Consider the following 22893-nt stretch of genomic DNA (forward strand, 5'->3'; position numbering starts at 1 on the left):
ATACTTTGGAAGCCTTTCGCTCACAAGACCAAGTGCAGTTGAGAGACTGTTACGGATTTTGTCTTTGCTAAATGTGGACGTTGCAAACGAACACCGTCCCACGTTTCTCATCTAAGCTCTCAAATATCTCAAAATTCCCACACTCGTTGCCCCCTTTCCTGCCTTATCTACTTCCCTCAGAGGCACACACACACACACACACACAGCACGACTGTTATCACAGCCTGTTTCGAAACCTGTCTGGTATTGAAATGTTGGGAAGGTTAATTTGCTTGGGGGGAGACTTGATAAGACTACCACATCCAGTCGGCTGCATTGCAATATCTAGCATCACGCAACACAGCAGTCGTTATAAAAACTGCATGGGGTCTAGAAAGTCTCCATGAAGTCTAGGTGATGATCATGGCACGTGTCATATACCAGTCTATGAATAAAACACAGTGTCTACAAACAAGCTAAACTATGAAATAACCTCAGAGCCCGAACTCAGTCACACGCACACCTGAGGATCCTTTTCACTGCTCCGTCAGGTTCTCTAACACACACACACACACTTCCTGTGAACTCACTGATCCGAATCAAATGACAACAAACACACTCTCTGTGAATAAGAGCAGAAGACGCAGGTAATGTGGACGGACCTAATTATAAAACCAAAAAGTGGAATCTTCATGTTCAGAAAAATACAACTACAGACAGACATTGAGATGCAAACATTGACAAGGGGAACAATGAACTACATCAACAGGTGAAGAGAGGACATCCATGCTCTCTATTGGGAACACCCAGTTGCATACCAGCTGCTGGCAAGAGTCAACAAACGTTTAGACAACAAACAAACCCCAATAAACGTTAAAAACCCTTTCGCGACTGGTCTGGGTGCAGTTTGTTGTGAGGATAACAGGAGACCATTGTTAGTTGGGGGATAGGGGGGGGGTTGAGAGAGAAGGAGGGTCATGCAGACAGCTCATGCAGAGTTCCACTGAAGACCACCGGCACGGAGGAACGGAAGGACAGAAGGAGGGGGGTAGGGCTCTAGAATACAGCCCTCGACAAACAAAGACTGACACAAATATACGACACACTCACCACACACACTCAGTCACTGCCACACCTGCTCTCTCACACTCACACTACACACGCAATTAGTCATTCCCCACCACACATGTCCTCTCTCTCACTCAACCCCCCCCCCCCCCCACACACACACACACACACACAAATACAATCACACACACAAATCTTACCATCAGTTTTACCAGGCGTGCCGTCTTTGGGCACATAAAGATCAGGGAGCGGCGAGCGGGAGGAGAGGTAGAGTTAGACATTAGTAACAGTTAGCCAGGAGAGAAGGAGAGAAGGAAAACACAAAGAGTAATGGGAAGAGTTCCGTCGGCTCCACCACAGAGGGAAGAGGAGAGGCACAGGATATTAGTGTCGGCCATCTTGGATCCTCCCATGAACAGTCTGGCTGGGCGCTAAGTGGAGAGCTGTTTGTCATCAGTTAGCGTGGCCTTAAATGTTAGTTTCCAGAAGGGATTCTCCTTTAATTACAGCCTGTGTGTGATGGGCTGCTTGCCCCCGTCCCAGCTATTAGTCAAACTGGTGGATGAGGAGAAGCCGTCGTGTGGATTTAGTGTGTTCCTGCTGACCGAACAGCTTAATGACATCCAGCCAGCAGATGACAGGCTTATTAATACTCCCACTGTGAGCCATAAAAGCCACTGGTTTCAGCTCGACATTTGAGTACTTCATTAAGACGTGCAGACGTGACGTATGGCCGCTCCTGATGGGATTGATGGGATTCTTGTGGGAGTACGATTTTTTTAAGTGCTCGGATGGTGGGGAGGGGGCGGGGGGCTAGTGGATGGGGGGTGGAGGGGGGGGGGGCTAGTGGGGATGAGAGAGAAACTTTGCATGAGGGTCTCAGAAGTTTAAAGTGGATTCCTCCCCTTGTTTCCTTTCCTCCATTTGACCCACTCTGTTGCCGGAACGATCCATCGGAGAGGAGACAAGGAAAAGCGAGCACTGCAGTTACTGCGCTGATTTGGACCTGCGGGTGTCCGTGTTACACCACACTATTTGCATATTCTTACTGTGATCTCTACTCTTGATACATGACTGTGTTCAGTCTTACTCTGCTATTTTCGGTGTCACCAACTGGCTCTGGAGGAGGGGATCCTTCGCTGAATTGCACTGAATTTCAGAAGTCCTAGGTTTCAAAAGATGTTCAGGGCGTTTTTCCTTGTCTGGCTTTAGGGTTTAGGTTGGTTTAGGTTAAGTTATACAGGCTAGTCTGGTTTGTTATATGTTGGGAAACTGCAAAGGCAGCCCGAGTCCAAGACGGATTCGAGAGACCGCAGATAGAGTGCGGCTAGTCTGGGTTGTTACATGTTTGGGAAACTGCAAAGGCAGCTCGAGTCTAAGACAGACTCGAGACACAACAAAGACTGCGGCTTATGAGCTCTTGATTCCCGCAAAGACTGCGGCTTGTACTTTGTCTTGATACATTTAAATGTTTTCTTCATCTATTTAGATTACTTGTATCACTTGTATTATTGTTTTTATTATTGTTGTTTGTAGTGATTTTATGTCAAGCACATTGAGCTGCAATTCTTGTATGAAATGTGCTATATCAATAAAGTATTATTAGATGCAAAGCCGCCTGTGACACTGCTCGTTAAAAGGGCCATAAAAATAACATATGATTTGATTTGAATCGGAGACGGACTCTCGGTGTAAAGAGAGACCTTGGCTGCAGCGAGAGGCTGAGCTGGAGGCAGGGCGGAGGTTTACCTAGGGAGGTCTAGGACCCTGGAGGCAGGGCGGAGGTTTACCTAGGGAGGCCTAGGACCCTGGAGGCAGGGCGGAGGTTTACCTAGGGAGGTCTAGGACCCTGGAGGCAGGGCGGAGGTTTACCTAGGGAGGCCTAGGACCCTGGAGGCAGGGCGGAGGTTTACCTAGGGAGGTCTAGGACCCTGGAGGCAGGGCGGAGGTTTACCTAGGGAGGCGTAGGACCCTGGAGGCAGGGCGGAGGTTTACCTAGGGAGGCGTAGGACCCTGGAGGCAGGGCGGAGGCAGAGCTGAAGGGAGACGCCGAGGGGACGGTGGAGAGGCGGGACTTGGCGCTTGCGGCGGCGTTGACGTCGACGTCGCTACGGGAGCGCTGGAGGGAGCCGGGCGTGGAGGAGACCCTGGAGCTGATCATCTTACCTGGGGGAGAGGGACGGGGAGGAGAGGGACGGGGAGGAGAGGGACAGGGGGAGGAGAGGGACAGGGGGAGGAGAGGGACGGGGAGGAGAGGGACAGGGGGAGGAGAGGGACGGGGAGGAGAGGGACAGGGGGAGGAGAGGGACAGAGGGAGGAGAGGGACGGGGAGGAGAGGGACAGGGGGAGGAGAGGGACGGGGGGAGGAGAGGGACGGGGAGGAGAGGGACAGGGGGAGGAGAGGGACAGAGGGAGGAGAGGGACAGGGGGAGGAGAGGGACGGGGAGGAGAGGGACAGGGGGAGGAGAGGGACAGGGGGAGGAGAGGGACAGAGAGAGGAGAGGGACAGAGGGAGGAGAGGGACAGAGGGAGGAGAGGAATATCAATATGCCTGCTCACCCACAGAGCCCACATGGACACTGACCGGAAGTGGACGTGCAGGAAACTTTGAGGGAAGAGAAGAAAAGAGCTTCCTTACTCCGCGACATGCTGCCTCCTATGACCCCCTTGACAGACAGCGGCCGGCTGAGGAGAGAGAGGGGATGGATCAGGAGACGAGGACGACACTCCACCCACGCCGCTGATTCGAGCGGCGAACACGCGGGGCGTACTAAAAGTCCGGTGACGGATGAAGACATTTGCGGCGGCTATCCAGCAGTCCCTGTCCCTGTCCCAGCTTGAATGGGTTATATAGACTACCTAGAGAAAGATCTGATCCCAGTATACCCACATACAGTCTCCTCAAGCACTGACTCTTTCTACACACACCACATACTGTACACACTCACTCCACACCCCCCCCCTCTCCCCTCTCCCAGGGTCCTGCTTCAGAGCAGCTGCCGTCCTGCTGCAGGAGGAGGTGAGGTCATAGCCCACTACTCCGTGGGGGACCGCTGGGCTGGATGAAGGAACACAATCAATTCCACTGTGTTCCCCCAGGCAGCTGCAGATATTCATGGCCGCTGTTAGAATTGCGGGCCAACAGGCTTAGACACATTAGTGGCATCCTCAAATCGATGTTTAATAGCTCTTCAGGAACTCATTTCGCCATGAGTCACAGAGGGAGGAAGGAAAGAAGAGAGGGAGAGAAGGAGGGAAGGTGGAATGACCGAGAAATGAAAAGGGTGGGGAGGTAGTGAGGTGGAGAGGTGGAGAGGTAGTGAGGTAAAGAGCATGACGTGGTGGAGAGGTGGAGAGCATGACGTGGTGGAGAGGTGGAGAGCATGGCGTGGTCTTACTTGAGGCTCTCCTGGGAGCTGGAGGAGGAGCGGTCGGACTGGGGCAGGGACACAATGCTGTCAGAACTCTTCAGGTGTGATTGGAGAGCCTTCTGATAGGTCGACTCCAGTGCCTGGAACAAATGCTCCGCCTCCCGGCTGTAGTGGCCATGGAAACCCCAATAGCACCTGGATGGGAGAGGGAAAGGTGAAACTGACTTTCGAACATATAACTTTAAAGACAGCAAAAATAAGAAATAAGATAAAGAAATAATTAAGGATCAACTTCCAATATATCTTCGACCATACTTTTACACAGCGGATACAGGTCACAGAGCGGTAAAAGAATCAAGAACAAATGATACAAATTTAAAGTCATATTCCCCAAACAGTATGAGCTAGAACTTACTTCCTGGCGACAGATCTGGCCTCAGAGTCGGCGTCGTGGATCCCCTTCCTGATGGTCTCGGTGAGGACGGCCACGTGTCTGGGGTAATAGGGGAACATGGCAGGGCAGAGAGACAGGCAGCCTTCAGAAGCAGGACGTCTCAAAGCTCTGTCACACGCACGGTCTCTCTCTCTTTTCTATCTCCACTCTGTCTTCTATTTCTTTCTCCAACTCTTACTCGCTCTCTCTGTGTCTCTCTCTCTCTCTCTTTCTCTCTCTCTCTGTCTCTCTCTGTCTGTCTCTGTCTCTTTTTCTCTCTCAGTCTCTGTGTCTCTCTGTCTCCCTCTGTTTCTCTCTGTCTCTCTTTCTGTCTCTGTCTCTGTCTCTCTCTCTGTATCTCTCTCTGTATCTCTCTCTGTATCTCTCTCTGTATCTCTCTCTCTCTTTCTCTTTCTTTCTCTGTCTCTCTCTCTCTGTGTCTCTCTCTCTGTGTCTCTCTCTGTGTCTCTCTCTCTGTGTCTCTCTCTCTGTGTCTCTCTCTCTGTGTCTCTCTCTGTGTCTCTCTCTCTGTCTCTCTCTCTCTGTGTCTCTCTCTGTGTCTCTCTCTGTCTCTCTCTCTCTGTCTGTCTCTCTCTCTCTCTGTCTCCCTCTGCTCTCACACAGCCCTCCTCTCGTCCTGGTGGGTCCTCTGGGAGAGTGGGCTCACCAGGCGTCCCCACACCCCTTTTTAAACTCTTGCGGCAGCGCCGGTTGCCCTGGTAACAGCGCCAGCCCCTCACCGCCAGGAGCCCCGACGGCTCGCTCATCGATCACCCCGGCCTCATCAGCCGCCCACCCAGCCGACACACACATACTTAAATGTCACGAGGGGGAGATTCGCAAACGGCGCGCACATACGAGCTAACGAGCGCTCGCGCGCATGCACACGCGAATGTGTGTGTGAGTGAGTGTGTGTGCGCGTGCGTGAGAGAGGGTGCTTGGATGTCGAACAGCAGTGAAACGGTGGGTTCCTCACCTCTCCAGGGTTTGTGTGTGCCACTCTTGTAACATGAGGTCCAGGAACTCGTAGCAGCGCCTGGATGGGCAGACAAGCACACGGAGAACATGGGGAGTGAGAACGTGGGGAGTGAGAACGTGGGGAGTGAGAACGTGGGGAGGGAGAACGTGGGGAGGGAGAACGTGGGGAGGGAGAACGTGGGGAGTGAGAACGTGGGGAGGGAGAACGTGGGGAGGGAGAACGTGGGGGTTGGGGAAAGGAGGCCGGGACCGGGAGCACCAGACCAGAGAGTCCTCACCTTCTCACCGCCACGGATTTGGAGGTGCAGTTACTGGTGATGATGGGGATGAGGCGCGGGTAGTGTGTTTGCTGGAACCAGAGAAAGACAACGGTGAATACGGGCTTGTGGGCTCGCGTGTGAGCGTGTGTGTGAGACACTGTGTGCGTGTGTGTGTTGCTCACCCTCAGGATGAGGCGGATGGCGACCACCCCAGAAGAGGCCATGATCTTGGCGCTGTTGGGCACCAGGTTGAGGAGCGTGGGCATGACGCTCTCCGCCCCGTGGTCAAACTTGTTGCCCAGTAAAGACGACAGATGCCTGACCGGAGGGAGGGAGGGAAAGGGACACAAGGATCCAAGACGCAAACAAATCAATATCAAGCTCTACCTGCCAGACCAACTCATCACACAGCTAGCCCAGGTCTGTCCAGAGAGGACACTAAAGGAACAGGGGTTCGATCGCTGGCAGTTAGGCCTTCTATCCCACCAGATACCTATTCATTTTGAACGCCCGGGTTCTAAAACCACACCGTCCCTCCCAGCCCAGCTGTTATCTCCGGGCACATCCGTGTTGGGTTATTACAGATGTGGCTGCCAGCTCTGTGTGGCAGCGGGGGGGGGGGGGGGGGGGGGGGGGGGGGGGGGGGGGGGCAGCGGGGGGGTGGCATTAAGAAGCTGCCCACCTTGCCCCATCCATCAAGCGGCTGCTCTTTCGGCGAGCGCCGTGTGTGGCTGAGCGACCGGCGCTTCGGTTCCAGCTCATCACCAGCACATTAGCACAAGATGACGGATACGTTCCCACAGCGCCCGACGCCCCGACTTGGAATGCCACTTTGACAAGGCGCGGTGGGTGGAGTTAGGGGGGGCAGCTAGGGGTGGTTCCTCACCCGAGGGTGATGCAGGCCTCGCGGACCACCTGGGAGCGCAGGTCCTTCGCCGACAGCTTCAGCGGGGCTTCCAGGAGGCGGAGCTGCTGGGGGAAGCCCTCGTACTCCAAGGCTCCGCCCAATAGGAGCGAGCGCACCTTCTTGAGCTGTAAAGGATGACCAATGGAGAGAGACTAGGTGACTGGGGGCGGTGCAGGCTTTCGGGCCGTGGCTTTGTGTCGTGGCTGCACGTCATTTCACACGAGAACACCACAAGGTATCAGGGAAGCGTCAGTGGGTGTGGTCCGTGAGCGAGGCGGACCAATGGAGGGAGACCCCCGAGGAGACGCCCCCGAGGCGGAGCTTACCGCCACCACGCGGTGTTCCCAGTCGTGCTTGTCGTCGGACAGCACCTCCCGCACCTTGCTCATGTGCTCCTCCATCTCACGGTTGGAGTGGAGCTGTCCGGGGGGGGGGGAGAGGGAGGTGGGGTAACAGAGAGGGGGAGTTCATATCATACGTGACAGCTTCCGCCCAGGAAGTTGGGTTCTTCAGGAGGAAGAGAGGAGGCCTACCTGGATGGTCGGCACGTCCACGTAGGACTTGACGAAGTCCTCCTCGTCGACACCACCTGCACTGGCACCCTCTTTACCTGCAAGGGGGGGGGGGGGGGGTGACACAACAGTAAGGATAAATAAATGAAAAAAACTAATCATACGTTTCCATACGTTGACATGAATGGTCGTGTCACTTCCTCGGTCGGTGCGGTGCTGAGCGGGCTGGGGGAGGGGGGAGGCTCACCTGCGACCTTGGCCGCGCCGGCCGAGCTGGGCCTCCTGACGACGCCCGGGGCCACGGGCCTCCGGCCACCGGGGGGCGCCTTGGAGGATGAGGAGGAGGAGGACCGGCCTCCGTCCACCGAGTCCTCGTCATCAAAGTTCTTGTCTGGGAGAGGGGGGGGTGGGGGGGGAAGAGAGAGGAGGAGAAGGAACAACTGGGGTTAGGTCTTGCGAGGCTCAGAGCGGATCTTCCTGCAGTCCCGCGTTCTGTCGTCCACCTACCACCGACTCTCATTGGGTGAGAAGGAGAAGGGGCGGGTAAAAAGCACCGGTCACATGGGGGGCCTGTGGGGACTGATCCACTTGGTCTGGTGGAGGGTGGAACTGTTCCTAGACCTGCAGCTAGGGGGCACCACCCACCCAGACCAGCCCAGAGCTCCCGCCAGAACGCCGCGAGGTAGAGTCCCCTCTGCCCCTGCTTAAGCGAGCGTGGACCGGATCAACCTGGACGTGGTGTGTGTGACCCTGTCTCTCTGACCAGCCCTCCGTCACCAGGGACAAGATTTAATCTGGCTTGCGTGTTTGAGGTCCGCGAGCCGACCTGTCACATCTCCAGCTCACCCTCTGACATGAGGGATTAGCATGGACAAATACAGTATGATGGAGGAATGACTCCAGACAGCTAGAGGACAAAGCTGGAGATAGATACAGTATATATATATATATACAGTGCCCTCCAAAAGTATTGGAACAGTGAGGCAAATTCCTTTATTTTTGCTGTAGACTGAAAACATTTGGGCTTGACATCAAATAATGAACGTGAGACCAGAGATCAACGTTTCAGCTTTTATTTCCAGGTATTTACATCAGGATCTGATGCACAACTAAGAAAATATCACATTTTGTTTGAATCCACCCATTTGTCATGTGATCAAAAGTATTGGAACAGATATACTTAAAACATATTTAAGTGAATAAGACTTAATATTTAGTTGCAAATCCTTTGCTTTCAATAACTGCAGCAAGTCTGTGACCCATTGACGTCACCAAACTTTTGCATTCTTCCTTTTTGATGCTTTCCCAGGCTTTCACTGCAGCCTCTTTCAGTTGTTGTTTGTTTTGTGGGGTTCCTCCCTTCAGTCTCCTCTTAAGCAGGTAAAATGCATGCTCTATAGGGTTTAAGTCTGGAGATTGACTTGGCCAGTCTAATACCTTCCATTTCTTGCCCCTGATGAACTCCTTTGTTGTTTTGGCAGTGTGTTTTGGGTCGTTATTTTGCTGCATGATGAAGGCTCTGCCAATCAGTTTGGTTGCATCTTTCCTTAAATTGGCAGACAAAATGTTTCTGTAGACTTCCGAGTTCATTTTGCTGCTGCCATCATGTGTTACATCCTCAATGAAGATTAATGAGCCCGTCCCAGAAGAAGCCATGCAAGCCCAAGCCATGACATTACCTCCACCGTGTTTCACAGATGAGCTTGTGTGTTTGGGATCATGAGCAGTTCCTTTCTTTCTCCAAACTTTAGCCTTTCCATCACTTTGGTAAAAGTTAATCTTTGTGTCATCAGTCCATAAAACTTTGTCCCAGAATTTTTGAGGTTCATCTCTGTACTTTTTGGCAAATTCCAGCCTGGCCTTCCTATTCTTCTTGCTAATGAGTGGTTTGCATCTTCTGGTGTAGCCCTTGTACTTTTGTTCATGAAGTCTTCTGCGAACAGTAGATAGTGATACCTTCACTCCTGCCATCTGGAGGTTGTTGCTGATCTCACTAACAGTTGTTTTAGGGTCTTTCTTTACAGCTCTCACAATGTTTCTGTCATCAACTGCTGATGTTTTCCTTGGTCTACCTGTTCGACGTCTGTTACTTAGTACACCAGTAGTTTTCTTCTTCTTCAGGACATTCCAAATGGTTGTACTGGCTATGGCCAATGTTTCTGCAATGGCTCTGATTGATTTTCCATCTTCTCTAAGACTCACAATTGCTTGTTTTTCACCCAAAGACAGCGCTCTGGTTTTCATGTTGTTTTCACCTCTGAATACAGTCTGCATAGACAAAACCTATCTTACCCAATCTGAACCTGAGTGTAGACATTCAGTGGTATTTATTGATTGAATAATGTATGTAATAGGACACACCTGGGCAACAAAACACACCTGTCAGTCACATGTTCCAATACTTTTGCTCACGTGACAAATGGGTGGGTTCGAACAAAAAGGTGATATTTTCTAATTTGTGCATCAGATCCTGATGTAAATACCTGGAAATAAAAGCTGAAACGTTGATCTCTGGTTTCACATTCATCGTTTGATGTCAAGCCCAAATGTTTTCAGTTTACAGCAAAAATAAAGGAATTGGCCTCACTGTTCCAATACTTTTGGAGGGCACTGTATATATATAATAATTTTTTTGATAGATAGAAACATACAGCAGTCATGAACGCCTACGTTTTATCACACACACACACACACACAATGAACTCAATCTACTGTCTCAGTTGGACTGAAGGGGAATCAACATTGACACACTCTGGAAGCATCTCGACACAAGCCTACGCTCTTATTGAAATACCTGTGGGGGTTAAATGTCTATCATTAGGCTGCATTGCAGTTGGGCATCTGGGACTAAAAACAGATGATTGTTCAGACACCCCATCCCCTCAGACGTCCTCGGGAGACATGACCGGAGAGCCAAGAGAGCGACAGAAACCCCGGCACGCCCCGCTCACACGCTCACACAACGCCCTGCCGAGCCATCCACTCTGTATTCTCATCTCTCCAGCCACTCCTCTGCTGCTCTAGCCCTCTAACCACAGAGCAGACTATCATTACCAACCCCGTTATTAAGAGATGGGAGAGAGAGAGAGATGGGAGAGAGAGAGAGAGAGAGAGACAGAGACAGAGATAGAGATGGAGAGAGAAAGAGAGAGAGAGCAAGACAGTCAAATACAATCGCAGGAAACACGAGCTACAAGTGGGGAAAAGGAGGGGGGAACGAATAGAAAGAAAGGGAGATTGCAAGAGCGGGTTGGAGGAAGAGAGACACAAGACCACGGAGGGAGATGAGAAACACAGAGAGAGAGCCAGCAGGAGAGGAGGTATTAAAAGGCGGCGGTCTTACGGGCACAGATCTTCTTGCACACCAGCTTCCTCAGCATGATCTGTCACACTCTGAACACTCCCTGCCCAGGCATCGGCATAGGGAGTGTGGTTGTGCATGTGTGTGTGAATGACTCGGCGCATGCTTATGTCAGAGGGTGGGTGTGTGTGTGTGTGTGTGTGTGTGTGGGAGAGACAGAGAGAAAGAGAGAGGAAGAGAGAGGGAGAGAGAGAGAGAGAGAGAGAGAGAGAGAGAGAGAGAGAGAGAGAGAGAGAGAGAGAGGGAGAGAGAGGGAGAGAGAGAAACCAGCTCCCCCTATGGCTTTTCTCTGAGGTGAAATGTCAAACCGAATGGTGTGTCATGATGGGTGTGTGTGTGTGTGTGTGTGCGTGTGTGTCTGTGTGTTCTTCCCGCACTGCCAGCGCTGTGTGACCTGTCCACAGGGACACTTCTGGCCGTAGAGGGAGGAGACAGCAGCTGTGAGGTCACCTCTAGCTTATGTGCACTCAGCAACAACACGTAGCACGTTAATCATCGGCCACATCCAGGATCATGGACCGCAGGTTTGAAACGAAACACAGCTCTTGTTTTGCGACCAGACGCTAATCTGGAAACCGTCAGACTGCCGCGGTTGCCGTGTGAAATGGGTCGACGCCTTTGTTCTTTCCACGCGGTCGGAAATTAGAATGCAGGGCCATGCCGCGCCTGGTGTTCAGCTCCACGCCGGCTCCTTTCAGCCTCCAGAGTGGCGCGCTCCCGGGAGACGATCCAAACACACCCTCCCCTGTCTGCGGTGCTCGCACAGAGCTGGTCTGCCGGAAACCCAGCTGGCTGCTCCGGCCCTCAGCAGGTCGATAAGCCCGTGCTTATTGATCCTACCACATCTATGACATGCCTACGCAGTGCCACCGGGGTCCATCTTCACAGGAGGAGGTAGAGACAATGAAATGAGCGGGGTCCTTCGTGAACAGAATGTGTGCTCATCCACAAAGAGATTCCGATTATCCCTGAGCAGATTTCGGTGTGAGTGTTAGAGTGACGGGGACACGATGAATTTCCGCGAATCCGACAGCGGGTTCTATGAGATCAGTCTGACGGCCCCTCCGAGCACCGGCTGCTGGGACAGCGCGGTGATTGAGCAAACCCAATAACGTTGGCATTTAGCGAGGGTATTGATTTCAGCGGTCAAAGCGGAGCTCAGCTCCAACGCTGACACAAATGTGGAGCTGATTTATGTGGGCGACGCGGGAGGCCCTGTTAGCACACGCGACCAACGCACTCCGAACACGAACCGCACAAAAACACAGATAGAGACACACACACACACACACCTCTCTTGGGGCACGGGTAGCTGTCTGGTGGCAGAGCAGAGGGCAATTTAAAACATCCTGCTAACTACCATGACATCATGCCTTTAAGTCCTTCCCAGAGGACTTGATTACCGATAGCTGTGTTGGTCTGTATGCACCTGCATGTGTGCGTGTGCGTGTGTGTGTGTGCATTTTACATGAAGTGACCAGTATTTCATATTGAGTTAACCAAAAATATTTTCATTCGCTACAATGTACAGCTATGGTAATGTGGCTAAAACAATGGAAGGGGGTGTGGAGTTTAGCTAGCGCCCTCTGCTAGCTGTGGTTAAACACTGACAGGCACAGGAAGTTGTTAGAGGTTCAATCTCTATCCGGCAGGAAGTTCATCAGTTCATATATCAGCCGGTTGGGATTCACTGATAAACCTCCCCGAGTTACTTTCTGTTTGTGTTTATAACCACATGGACAGTCAGGAAACTGCAAGATAACTCACTGAGAGGGGAAGAAGCCTAACAAGACAGACTTAATATAGCTCAGGACAGAACCACAGGAATGTTGAAAACTGACAATGTACTGCCAAAATAAGAAAGAGAGAGTGAGAGAGAGAGAAAAAGAGAGAGACAGAGAGAGAGACAGAGAGAGAGAGAGAGAGAGAGAGAGAGAGAGCGAGAGCGAGAGAGAAACAATGATCAAAAGGTAGTGTTTCAAATGCAGGGACTATAGTCAAAATGGCATGGGATTGCACACTACCAAATGTGTCCACTGGGTGGCGGTACATTCAGAAAGGACAATAGACATGAGTCCTCATTTCTCTGTGCAGCGTCATGGCATGGCAGCAGGTAATCCCTGAGCCACAGATTTAGGCCCATGCTCAGGGATTGGTGAATCTAAAGAGCCTCTGACATGAAAGTCATTCAGGGAGGGCTGTTGTGCTGGGGTAGGGAGGGCTGTTGTGCTGGGGTAGAAAGGGCTGCTGTGCTGGGGTAGGGAGGGCTGCTGTGCTGGGGTAGAAAGGGCAGCTGTGCTGGGGTAGGGAGGGCTGTTGTGCTGGGGTAGAAAGGGCTGCTGTGCTGGGGTAGGGAGGGCTGCTGTGCTGGGGTAGGGAGGGCTGTTGTGCTGGGGTAGAAAGGGCTGCTGTGCTGGGGTAGAAAGGGCTGCTGTGCTGGGGTAGGGAGGGCTGCTGTGCTGGGGTAGAAAGGGCAGCTGTGCTGGGGTAGGGAGGGCAGCTGTGCTGGGGTAGAAAGGGCTGCTGTGCTGGGGTAGGGAGGGCAGCTGTGCTGGGGTAGAAAGGGCTGCTGTGCTGGGGTAAGGAGGGCTGTTGTGCTGGGGTAGAAAGGGCTGCTGTGCTGGGGTAGAGAGGACTCAGCTGAAGCCTAGCTTAGCGTCAGTCTGATTCCTCCCAGTCATTCCCCCAGAGCTTCTCTGTCAGGTCAGGGAGCCAGCATGTTGCATAAGTACAAAGACTAACGCTCAGCACAATGTCATAACACACAGATCTCATCATACTGACAGGCGCACACACACACACACACACTTCCTCCCCAGAGTAATACCGTGGCTTAAGCATATGACAATGTTCTCACGGCGCCCATGTAATCATCCGAAAAAGGCGTGGTTCTTCCGACTCTCACTTGTACTTTCTCCGAAGCTTTCCTCGACAGCTTCATAGGGGGTGGAGCGTTCCCTGCCATGATTTCATCATGATCGAAAAAGCTCCCCGTCGGATTAAGACAGACCCCACGATCCCACACTGAAACTGTTACCTGGAAACTCAAGCCTGCAGATGGAAACTTCTCCGAGCATGTCAATAAGAAATCCTTGATCCTGTACAGAACTGCCGTGCCAGTGTCTAGTTTCAATGACTCCACTTTTAATACAATCAGCCTCGCTGCAAAGTAGAAAGCCTGAAAGCAGACCACGGGGAGACGAACATGTCCCTAAGGCGCTTCCATACCAGTGGGCGCTCTCTGTTCTAAGAGCATTCGTGACTGGCGACATGGTTGCCGCGGTGATACACAGGCCGTAGTAAAAATGGAAGGAGGCAAACAGTCAAATGGCTGTCCGAACGTGTGCACAAGCCTCAGGTCGCCGGGGACGATTCAACAGTCGACAGCCTCGACGTCTTGTTTGAAATTGCCAAGCATTCATCTTCATGCGAGGTCAACCCAAGACGTCTTTTTCTCTCGTTTCACAAGAGCGTTAAATATTATTTTTCGATCCATCTGTCTGCGTGCCGGCAGGGTGAAGCTAATGGCATCGCCATCCTGTGGTGTTGACGCCTGGGGGGCACCATTGACTGTGTGTGGGAAGGGAGAGGTGATGACAGAGAAAATGAGCGTGAGTCAGCAGCAAAAAGACAAAGACTCGCCTGCTCGTGCAATTTTCAAAATATTTTGACCCTGCAGTGGAGCCCAATGAGGACACGCCTGTTTAGTATCTGACAACAACCAGTCATACTGGAGAAGAGTATCTCTGGTGTGTGTGTAGCGCGTGTGTGTAGCGTGTGTGTGTTAACAGCTTGACTCAAACCCTTGTTTACAGTATGCCCACTATTCTCCAATGGGTGGCATCAGCCATTCAGCGTTGCCATGGCAGGGCCCCCCTGGGCTGGCGGCACAGACTGCAGTTCCTCCTCCTGCCTCTCACAGAGAGCCTTTCACCAGCCAGCTCCCTTCGACACACAGTCCACTGGGGCTCCCTCATGGACGCACCGTGGAATACAATGGATATATTCAGAGAGCCGGCCACGGATTCCAGTCTCTCTCTCTCTCTCTCTAGTCCACTCCTTCTGTCTCTCTCTAAAAACCCTCTATTAACACACTTCCCCGAGACGCGTCAAACAAAACAAACGCTCTCCATCTGGCCCACACTCTCCTCCGACAGAACTCCAAATTGTTCCCCCGCGAGTGTGTGTGTTTATATACAGTGCTGTAGCTGGGAGTCCTTTTTGTTGTTGTTGCAGAAACTGCTAGGAAGGTCAGAACCCAAAACCTTTCCCCTTTCAGTCCTAATCATCCCTGTAAGCCAATGTCGATGTATGAGCCCTTATGAAAGGCAGAATGTAGACAGAGACCCTTCAATGGTGCAGCCCAGCAGGTTTCTATGGAATGGGCTTCCCCTCAGAGATGATAGTCTATCGGGCCTAGCTTGTACCAGGGAGATAACACTGTCTCCCGTTCCAGTTTCCCATTACCAGAACAGGACAGTGGAGGAAAACTAGGAGGTCAGCTGTTCCTTCCATGTTCTCCCCGAGGGGACAAACGACGCTCTGATGACAGGTCAAACCAGCTTGACCCCAAGCCCGCTTCATGTTGTCCCTAATGGGGACACAGAGGCACACGTGCATACTGAGTGTGTGCCAACTGAACTCCGTTCTCTGTGTGTGTGTGTGTGTGTGTTTGTGTGTGTGTGTGACGCAGCTTAGAAAAGGTGTTCCGTGAAGTGTGTGATGTGATCAAACAGCTTTGTGTGAATCTCCCCGTGTTCTCCCATCCTGTAGAGTTAACCTCCTCCTCTCCGGAACTCTCCTCCTGTCCTGCTCCGTCTTCGAAGTCACCTCGAACAGCCTGTACACTCTGCTACGAGTCACGCACACACACAAAACAACACACAACAGCGTGTGTCATTCCAAACCCCGGTGACGTGACACCGAGCGACACGCGCGACTTTTGTCACCTTTTCACAGGTACGTGCTTCTAGCCGCGCCAACAACGTCAGACGACAAAGCCGCCCCTCGGTTTGCGTGCTCCCGGAGGAGCGGAGGCGGAGGATGAAAACACCAAATCGCTGCAGTGTTTACATAACACCCTGAGACAGCGTGAGGAGACAGAGAGGAGCCTGTGGAGCACAAGCAGCCCCTCACACGAGGCCAGCGTACCACGGCACCCCTAGGATTCACAGTGTCAGGCCAACACAGACCACGCTGAACAGCCCATGTCAGCTGTCTTGGAGCAGCTGACATGCCCACATTGCACCACTGTTCCCCCCGCATGTGGGTCACATGGTCAGTGAAACTCTGACTGCTTCTCCACCTATCTCCCCGAGTTATAAATACTTCTATGTCAGCCTGGTCATCTCTGCATTATGTATATGAGTAAGGGCTATGAATGGTCCTGCACAGAGAAGACACACAACCATGCACAAACACACACACACACACAAACACACAGCTAAGAGACCGAATATCCAGAAGATAGTTTGTCTATCTTAGTGAGGGCTGCATAGAAGCTTCGTTCTGGTGTCCGTTAGGCTAGCTGTGAGCTAATGTGGCTAGCTGTGAGCTAATGTGGCTAGCTGTGAGCTAATGCGGCTAGCTGTGAGCTAATGTGGCTAGCTGTGAGCTAATTTGGCTAGCTGGCTCTTCAGGTGTCTGAACTGAAACCAAGAGGCACGCACGACCCTGTGAGTGGTCGGCCATTCCCAAAACAGACAGCCCCTCCGAGCCAAAACAGCATCCAGACTCAGAGGCAAGGATGAGGAGGCAAGAGATTTCTCCCCCCGAGCTGTAGGGAGTCGAGCAGGCGTGAAATACCACGTTTGATGCTTCCTTGGAAATGTCACCAGCCTGATGCACACAGGCCACAATGTTACAGTCTGCTTTCTGCAGCACCCGGAGTCAACAGGCTCCAGCCCCCATGGCTAGCTAGCTACTCTCAGCCTGACATCCCACAGCAACACAGCTCTCTTCTTTGCACAGTCAACAGCAACGGGCTTCAAACTGGCTCTCTGTCTCCCAAGATACCATATAACGACACCAAAAACTTTCCCAAAGCCCCAACAGGATTTTCTCCCTCAGCAAACACACAGATCTGCCCATTCTCTGCTCCATACTGTAGGCATCTTATCTAAACCAGGCCAGAGAGGAGAGGGGGAGAGAGCTGTAACCACTAACCTCTCTCTCAACAACAACAACTAAAAACCCTACCCAAGTCATTTTATAGCATTGACATTACAGTCATTCCATTCATGCACTTACCTTTCCCGGTTGTCATAGTTCAGGTCTTCCTTCCTCACAAAAGGGAGAGCAGAGAATAAACGCAGGCAGAAAGAGAACGCAGCTCCAGCTCTGAGTACGTCTCTCTCGCTCGCTCTCTCTCTCTCTCTCTCTAGCCCACTCTCCTTTTCATCCCCCCTCCCTCCCTTTCCTTCCTCCTGCTCGAGTCTTGTGACTGCACCCACGACTACTGCCACCCTACCTCACAACAGAAGGCTCCGGAACCACACCACCACCACCCCCCATTTCACATAGCAGACATTCACCTGTGTGTGACTTAGCTTCAGGTGAAATAGTTGACATTGTAATATGGATGGCTTTTAAAGGTCAACATGAGTTAGAACCTGATGAAGTGTTGTGTGCATACAAGCTGCCTTGCCCCTTATCAGTGCTATGAAGCAAAAGCAAGATCATACTGATGGGTTAGCCATGACTAAATATAAAATACAAATTCATGCATTTGAACAAACATATCCCACTATTCAGTGACCTTTCACCTTTTGAGAGGAGACCTGTGTATGGTTTGAGGATCAGGACACATCTCCAGCCTACTCCAGGCAGATTAGCTGCAGACACTCGGACTCGACTCGAACATGTTCGACACCCAGCTTTCAGGCTTAAGGCCTGCACCGCAAAACTCCCAAAGCAGCGACAGCAGATGGAATCTCGTCCCATCCTCGGGTGTTCTCTCAAGAGGAAAAGCACGAGGAACACTGAGTAAACAGAGCGAGCTCTCCCTTCACCGGTCGGACCGGTTCAATAACGACGTCTTCACGGCCATACGCAAACACACACCTCAGGAAGAAAAAAAAGCGAATGAACTCCAATCCAACCGCAACACCGCCAGTGTTGTGTCCAGCGGTGCTGCCGAGCTCAGGCCAGGAGTCACTGTGTGGGGACACCAGGAGAGGCTCAGGTCCCACCACGCCTTCCCTCCCAGCTGGAGCATTCGGGACCAAACCTGGGTTTCCAGGTAACAGCGAGCAGGCTCACGCACAACCGGCCTCTCCGGGGTCACCTCATGACCGCGCTCTGCGCTCTGCCCTTCAACAACATCTGGACTCTGGCCAGACACAGACTCTTCACCGAAACCCTGGGAATTACTTTGGTTTATGGACACAGTTCCTTTTGACCTGATGAAATACTTAATATTCTCTTTGTTTACACAGACTTTCCTTTCATAAAGCACCTCAAAGACTATTAAAGTGTTGGGACTGTGAAACGAGAGCTGTTCTGTTTGTTTCTCTGTTCATACAGGAACTGTTTGTCTTAGAGTGCAGCAATCCCTGTGCAAGCTCCAGGCTGAACTTAGTCCTCACTGGCACACTCCCTCCAAAGTTAATTTGAGTTCAGCTGTTGAGCCCAGAGGATGATGAACGGTGCAATAAAGATGGAGGGAACATGAATCATCTGCTACTTTTCCTTTTCAAATTAAACTGTCATCAAAGGAGCGTGAGCTCCTCAATCTGGGATTGGAGGCGGTAATGTGAGGGGGCCAACAGTCCAAAAACCAGTTTGTGACGTTTTTAAAGTGTTTCCTTCCACAAAAGTCTGATTCTCGTCAACGGCAAAGCAGATCAGCCAAATTGTGATTCTATTGGCGCGTATATTATATTCACAGAATGTTATGTGCCTGTATGTGTGAGAGACAGTGTTGATCCAGGTTTGGGGTGCACTGTAACTGTCCTTCAAGGAAAAGCGCCAGAGGGCAGAGACATCGTGTCCTGAGGCATGATGAGCCATGCACCCTGTTCTCCTCTCCTCAGCCTTCCTACCTGCAAATAAACACAACACCCCGTGTGCTGCGTCAGCCAGAAGGGGATTCAGCCAGCCAGGAAGTGCTCACTCACACCAAAGTCCTGAGCTCCAATTACAAACTCAACAGGAACACAGCAACAAAAAAAGTCCTTATGTAATTCATTTAGCCGACACTTCTTCTGGTTAACAAGGCAGTCGGTACAGTAGACACACTAGGACCAGTGCGCAGGTCAGATTTGTTCTGGGGTTGATGCCCCTCATCGTACACACACACGACCACACGCTAAACACGATGACTGGAAATCGGTTCTAGCATGGCCAGTGAGGGAACGCGACATCTGAGAGACCCAGCGGACACTGGCCCCCTGTGGAGAGACTCATCCACTTGAGTCCCAGGCTGTCCGTCTGGCCTCCAGCCCCCTCGTCCACACAGCCATGACACAAGCCGCGGGGACTCAACAAGAGGGGGATTAGAGGCAGAAGAGGAAGGGAGGCAAAACAAGAGCAGAGGAGGGAAGATGGAGGGAGGTGATGTAGGGAAACGGGAGGACCAGATAACATGGTTGGGCTTTTTCCGCCAAATGCAGTGACAGGAAACGTCAGACAAGAGCGCACACTGTACTCCCCCCAACCCCGAAAAGTGGTTCAGCATCTATTAAGGCACCCTCACTGGCCTACATTCCATGCGAATGGGAATAATGAACAACTACAAAAGCTCAAAGTCTCCCAGCGATCCTGCCTGCTTTTGTTCTCTCTCTCTCTCTCTCTCTCTCTCTCTCTCTCTCTCTCTCTCTCTCTCTCTCTCTCTCTCTCTCTCTCTCTCTCTCTCTCTCTCTCTCTCTCTCTCTCTCTCTCTCTCTCTCTCTCTCTCTCTCTCTCCCCCTCCCCCTCCCCCTCTCCCCCTCCCCCTCTCCCTCCCCCTCCCCCTCCCCCCTCTCCCTCTCCCTCTCCCTCTCCCTCTCTCTCTCTCTCATTCCTATACACATTAGGAAAACGCAGCTGCTCTATCTAATTCCCTCATCCAAAGGAGAAATATGCCTAAATACTTGAGAGAGTGCCCAAATCTCATGAGGCAGGAAAAAGCTGATCTGTACCCATCTGCCGCTCTCTCCAGATGAGTCATGACTCAGATCCACTGAGGCCGGCCAGCCAGCCACATTCGGTTCTTTCGTGGTGCAGACAATTCAGCAAGGTCCAAACTACAGCTCGTAGGGCTGAGCCCTGGTGACGTGTCATGCTGTCACACTCACCTGAGCCTGAGGAAGGAATCATGTTCCCAGATCTTTGGACTTCGTCAAACTTGCTGAAGATGACGTTCAACCTGCGACAGGAAGCAGAGGGAAGAGAGGGACGTTTAGGCAACGGGAGAGGACGTTTCAGAGACCGGAAGATGAATAAGATTGATGATGCCTCCGATGACCCCGCCCCCCACCCCCCCCCCCCCTCCCCCTCCACCCCCAAAGGAGGGTAGATTAGGTCTTCGAATACAGCAGAATCATACTGCATACATCCTTCCCAAACCCTGGGATGGGCCGGGAAAAAAACATGTCAACTGAAAGAAAGTCCAAGCACAAGTCAGGGTGGAGAAACCTGTGTTCCACAGTGTTCTCCAGCACTCAGTCAGAACACAGTGTGTGACTGCATCTCTGTAGGCCCGGGGCTGTCTACCTATCTTACTGTCTCCATACACCCATCTCCTCATAATGGTGCACAGAATGAATAGGAAGTTTCTAGAAGATCGATCCATCAGTGATCTGGCCCTCTGGCTTACATACTGCTTGACAATAAGATGGAAAGTCTTCTGAGCCCAGGTCTGAGGTTATTGTCATTTGTAAACACAAATATATGTCTCAACCCCAGCCAAGATGCAGAGCCCCCTTCATCAACACGCCACTGATACCGTTTGATGGACTGTTGGAAGTCAAACACTGGAGGATGTTTTGTAGATGTCATTCTCTTCAGCGAATCCCACCACGTCCCTCGGCATATTCTGCAGTGCCTCTTTGACTTGTAAATGAAGTCAAACGTGGCGATGTGCTAACAGGAACGTGTCTAATGCTCATGCATTTTCAGACATTCTGCATTCACAGCTCCCATCATGTGGGAATACACAACGGGCCTCGCAGGCCGCTTTAAGCTGACATTCCCAACCCCCTTTCGTCCGAGTTGGTTCCACAGCTGAAATAGGATTGCATTCTCTCTCCGTTTATGCAACATTCAAATCACATAGAAATTATATCCAGATCCAGAGGCTTGGATCTATTTCAATCTTTGTCCCACCAATCACAAAGGGATCTTCCAGGAACTGGCAGAGAGGCGGCCCTAAGACCTTATGGATATGAGGACTTATGTGTTTAACTTGATCTCACTAATCGCCATTTTAATTGCTCATAAATCTCTTTGACTAACTGGATTAGGAGCTGGGCCACTGAGGGAAGACACAGGTGGACACAGAAGCACACCAACACCAACCACCACCTCCTCCCCTCGCCCCTAGCCCCTGTGGCAGACCCCAATCCCAGGCCTAACCCATTGCTCGGGGCCCCCAGACCAAACCAATCAGAGCTCCTGATGGGGGAGCACTAATGAGCTTAGCCTGAATTCCGCGTTCTAAATCCGCCCCTACAACTCTAGGCTCTTTTGAGAAACCATTTGATTAGGATGCCACACCCACAGCATCGTTAGAACGAGTGGGACAAGCACTGAGAGGCAGTGCGGGAAGATGACTAAGACGAGGACGGGCTACAGAAAGCAATCAAGAACAACGACGAAGCAGAGTCAGCAAGAGGAGTGAGAGGAAGCTCTCTAGGATCTGGGGGGGGCGACTCATTCTCCCTTCCCAGAGTGCTTAGCGGGTAGCGGCCTGTGGGCATGGCCGTAAAGTGGTTGAGAGCAGGGGCGCTACCAGAGACACAGATGTCCCCGAGTGCTCCCCCCCCCCCCGCCCCAGGAACAGATGTTCCCATTAGGCCTCAAATGGAAATGACACACGCAAAAATGTCGGGTGCTTCTCCCTTTCCAACGACAGCTAGCTGGAGGCTGACTCATCACTGACCCCCGTCTGTCATAGCCCCCTAACTTTTGGTTACTCTTGTCCGCTACGACGAAACCGCCACCTGTTATTTCCCCTCTGCCTCTCAATTTTCGGAGCAAGACAAGGGGGGGTGGGGGGGAGATGAAAGCTCTTGGATGAGTTAGTAGGGGTTCCGTGTGCTGGTGTGTTCTCCGTTCTCCTGCAGAACAGCGTTCCCTCCTCCTGCGGTGATCGCCAGCTGCTGCTGCGGGCCACAGGCTGATGGGCTTGCCCCAAATATGCACACAGGAACACGCACACAGACACGGCCAAATCTGCTTATTTGTGTTTTTTTCATGGATTGTAACCCCCCCCCCCCACCTCGACGTGGAGAGAGTCGCGTGAATCGAACGTCAGCGCCCTCATTAAATTTACCTGACCCATTTTACACTGGAAAGGCAGAAGGAGGGGGGCCGGGAGAGAGAATGAAGGAGGGTGGGGGGAGGGGGGGATAGTGGGACGAGAGAGAGAGAGAGAGAGAGAGCGAGAGAGCGAGAGCGAGAGAGCGAGAGAGAGAGAGAGCGAGAGAGAGAGAGAGAGAGAGAGAGAGAGAGAGAGAGAGAGAGAGACAAAGACAGAGACAGCAAGTAGCAGGTGCTGAGAGCGAAGGAGGAGTCCAAACAGACGTGCCGTGCCGTGAATGAAGCACGGCCGACACCGAGGGAGTGAGAGGGAGTGAGAGGGAGTGAGAGGGAGTGCGGGGGGGACGACGACGTACCGTGACTGGGGCAGGCCCTTCTTGCTGAGGTCCATCCTCACCCTCTCCCCCACGTGTCTGTAGATCTCCACCAGGCAGGCCATGGCCCCGTCTCTCACCTGCACACAGCAGCACACAGCATGCATGCGCGGGTCAACACGCGGGTCGACACACGCTCCTCTCTGGGGGCGTGGCCTGGCCCTGTATACCTGTGACATCGCATGATCCT

The 22893-nt window shown here is 52.1% G+C and overlaps 1 protein-coding gene across 1 annotated transcript in view; it reads right to left on the reverse strand.

Moving 5' to 3' along the window:
* The window catches only part of clasp1a (cytoplasmic linker associated protein 1a), a 58949-nt gene that overhangs the window by 19441 nt on the left and 16615 nt on the right, over nucleotides 1-22893 (reverse strand). The window contains 13 exon segments of the mRNA XM_047047249.1: nucleotides 3043-3213; nucleotides 3686-3732; nucleotides 4446-4613; nucleotides 4834-4911; nucleotides 5828-5887; nucleotides 6108-6178; nucleotides 6272-6407; nucleotides 6976-7121; nucleotides 7323-7415; nucleotides 7530-7606; nucleotides 7756-7899; nucleotides 20145-20215; nucleotides 22686-22783. Of these exon segments, the coding sequence (XP_046903205.1) occupies nucleotides 3043-3213; nucleotides 3686-3732; nucleotides 4446-4613; nucleotides 4834-4911; nucleotides 5828-5887; nucleotides 6108-6178; nucleotides 6272-6407; nucleotides 6976-7121; nucleotides 7323-7415; nucleotides 7530-7606; nucleotides 7756-7899; nucleotides 20145-20215; nucleotides 22686-22783 (1360 nt within the window).

Source organism: Hypomesus transpacificus, chromosome 23 (assembly GCF_021917145.1).
Source record: "Hypomesus transpacificus isolate Combined female chromosome 23, fHypTra1, whole genome shotgun sequence".
Lineage (NCBI taxonomy): Eukaryota > Metazoa > Chordata > Actinopteri > Osmeriformes > Osmeridae > Hypomesus > Hypomesus transpacificus.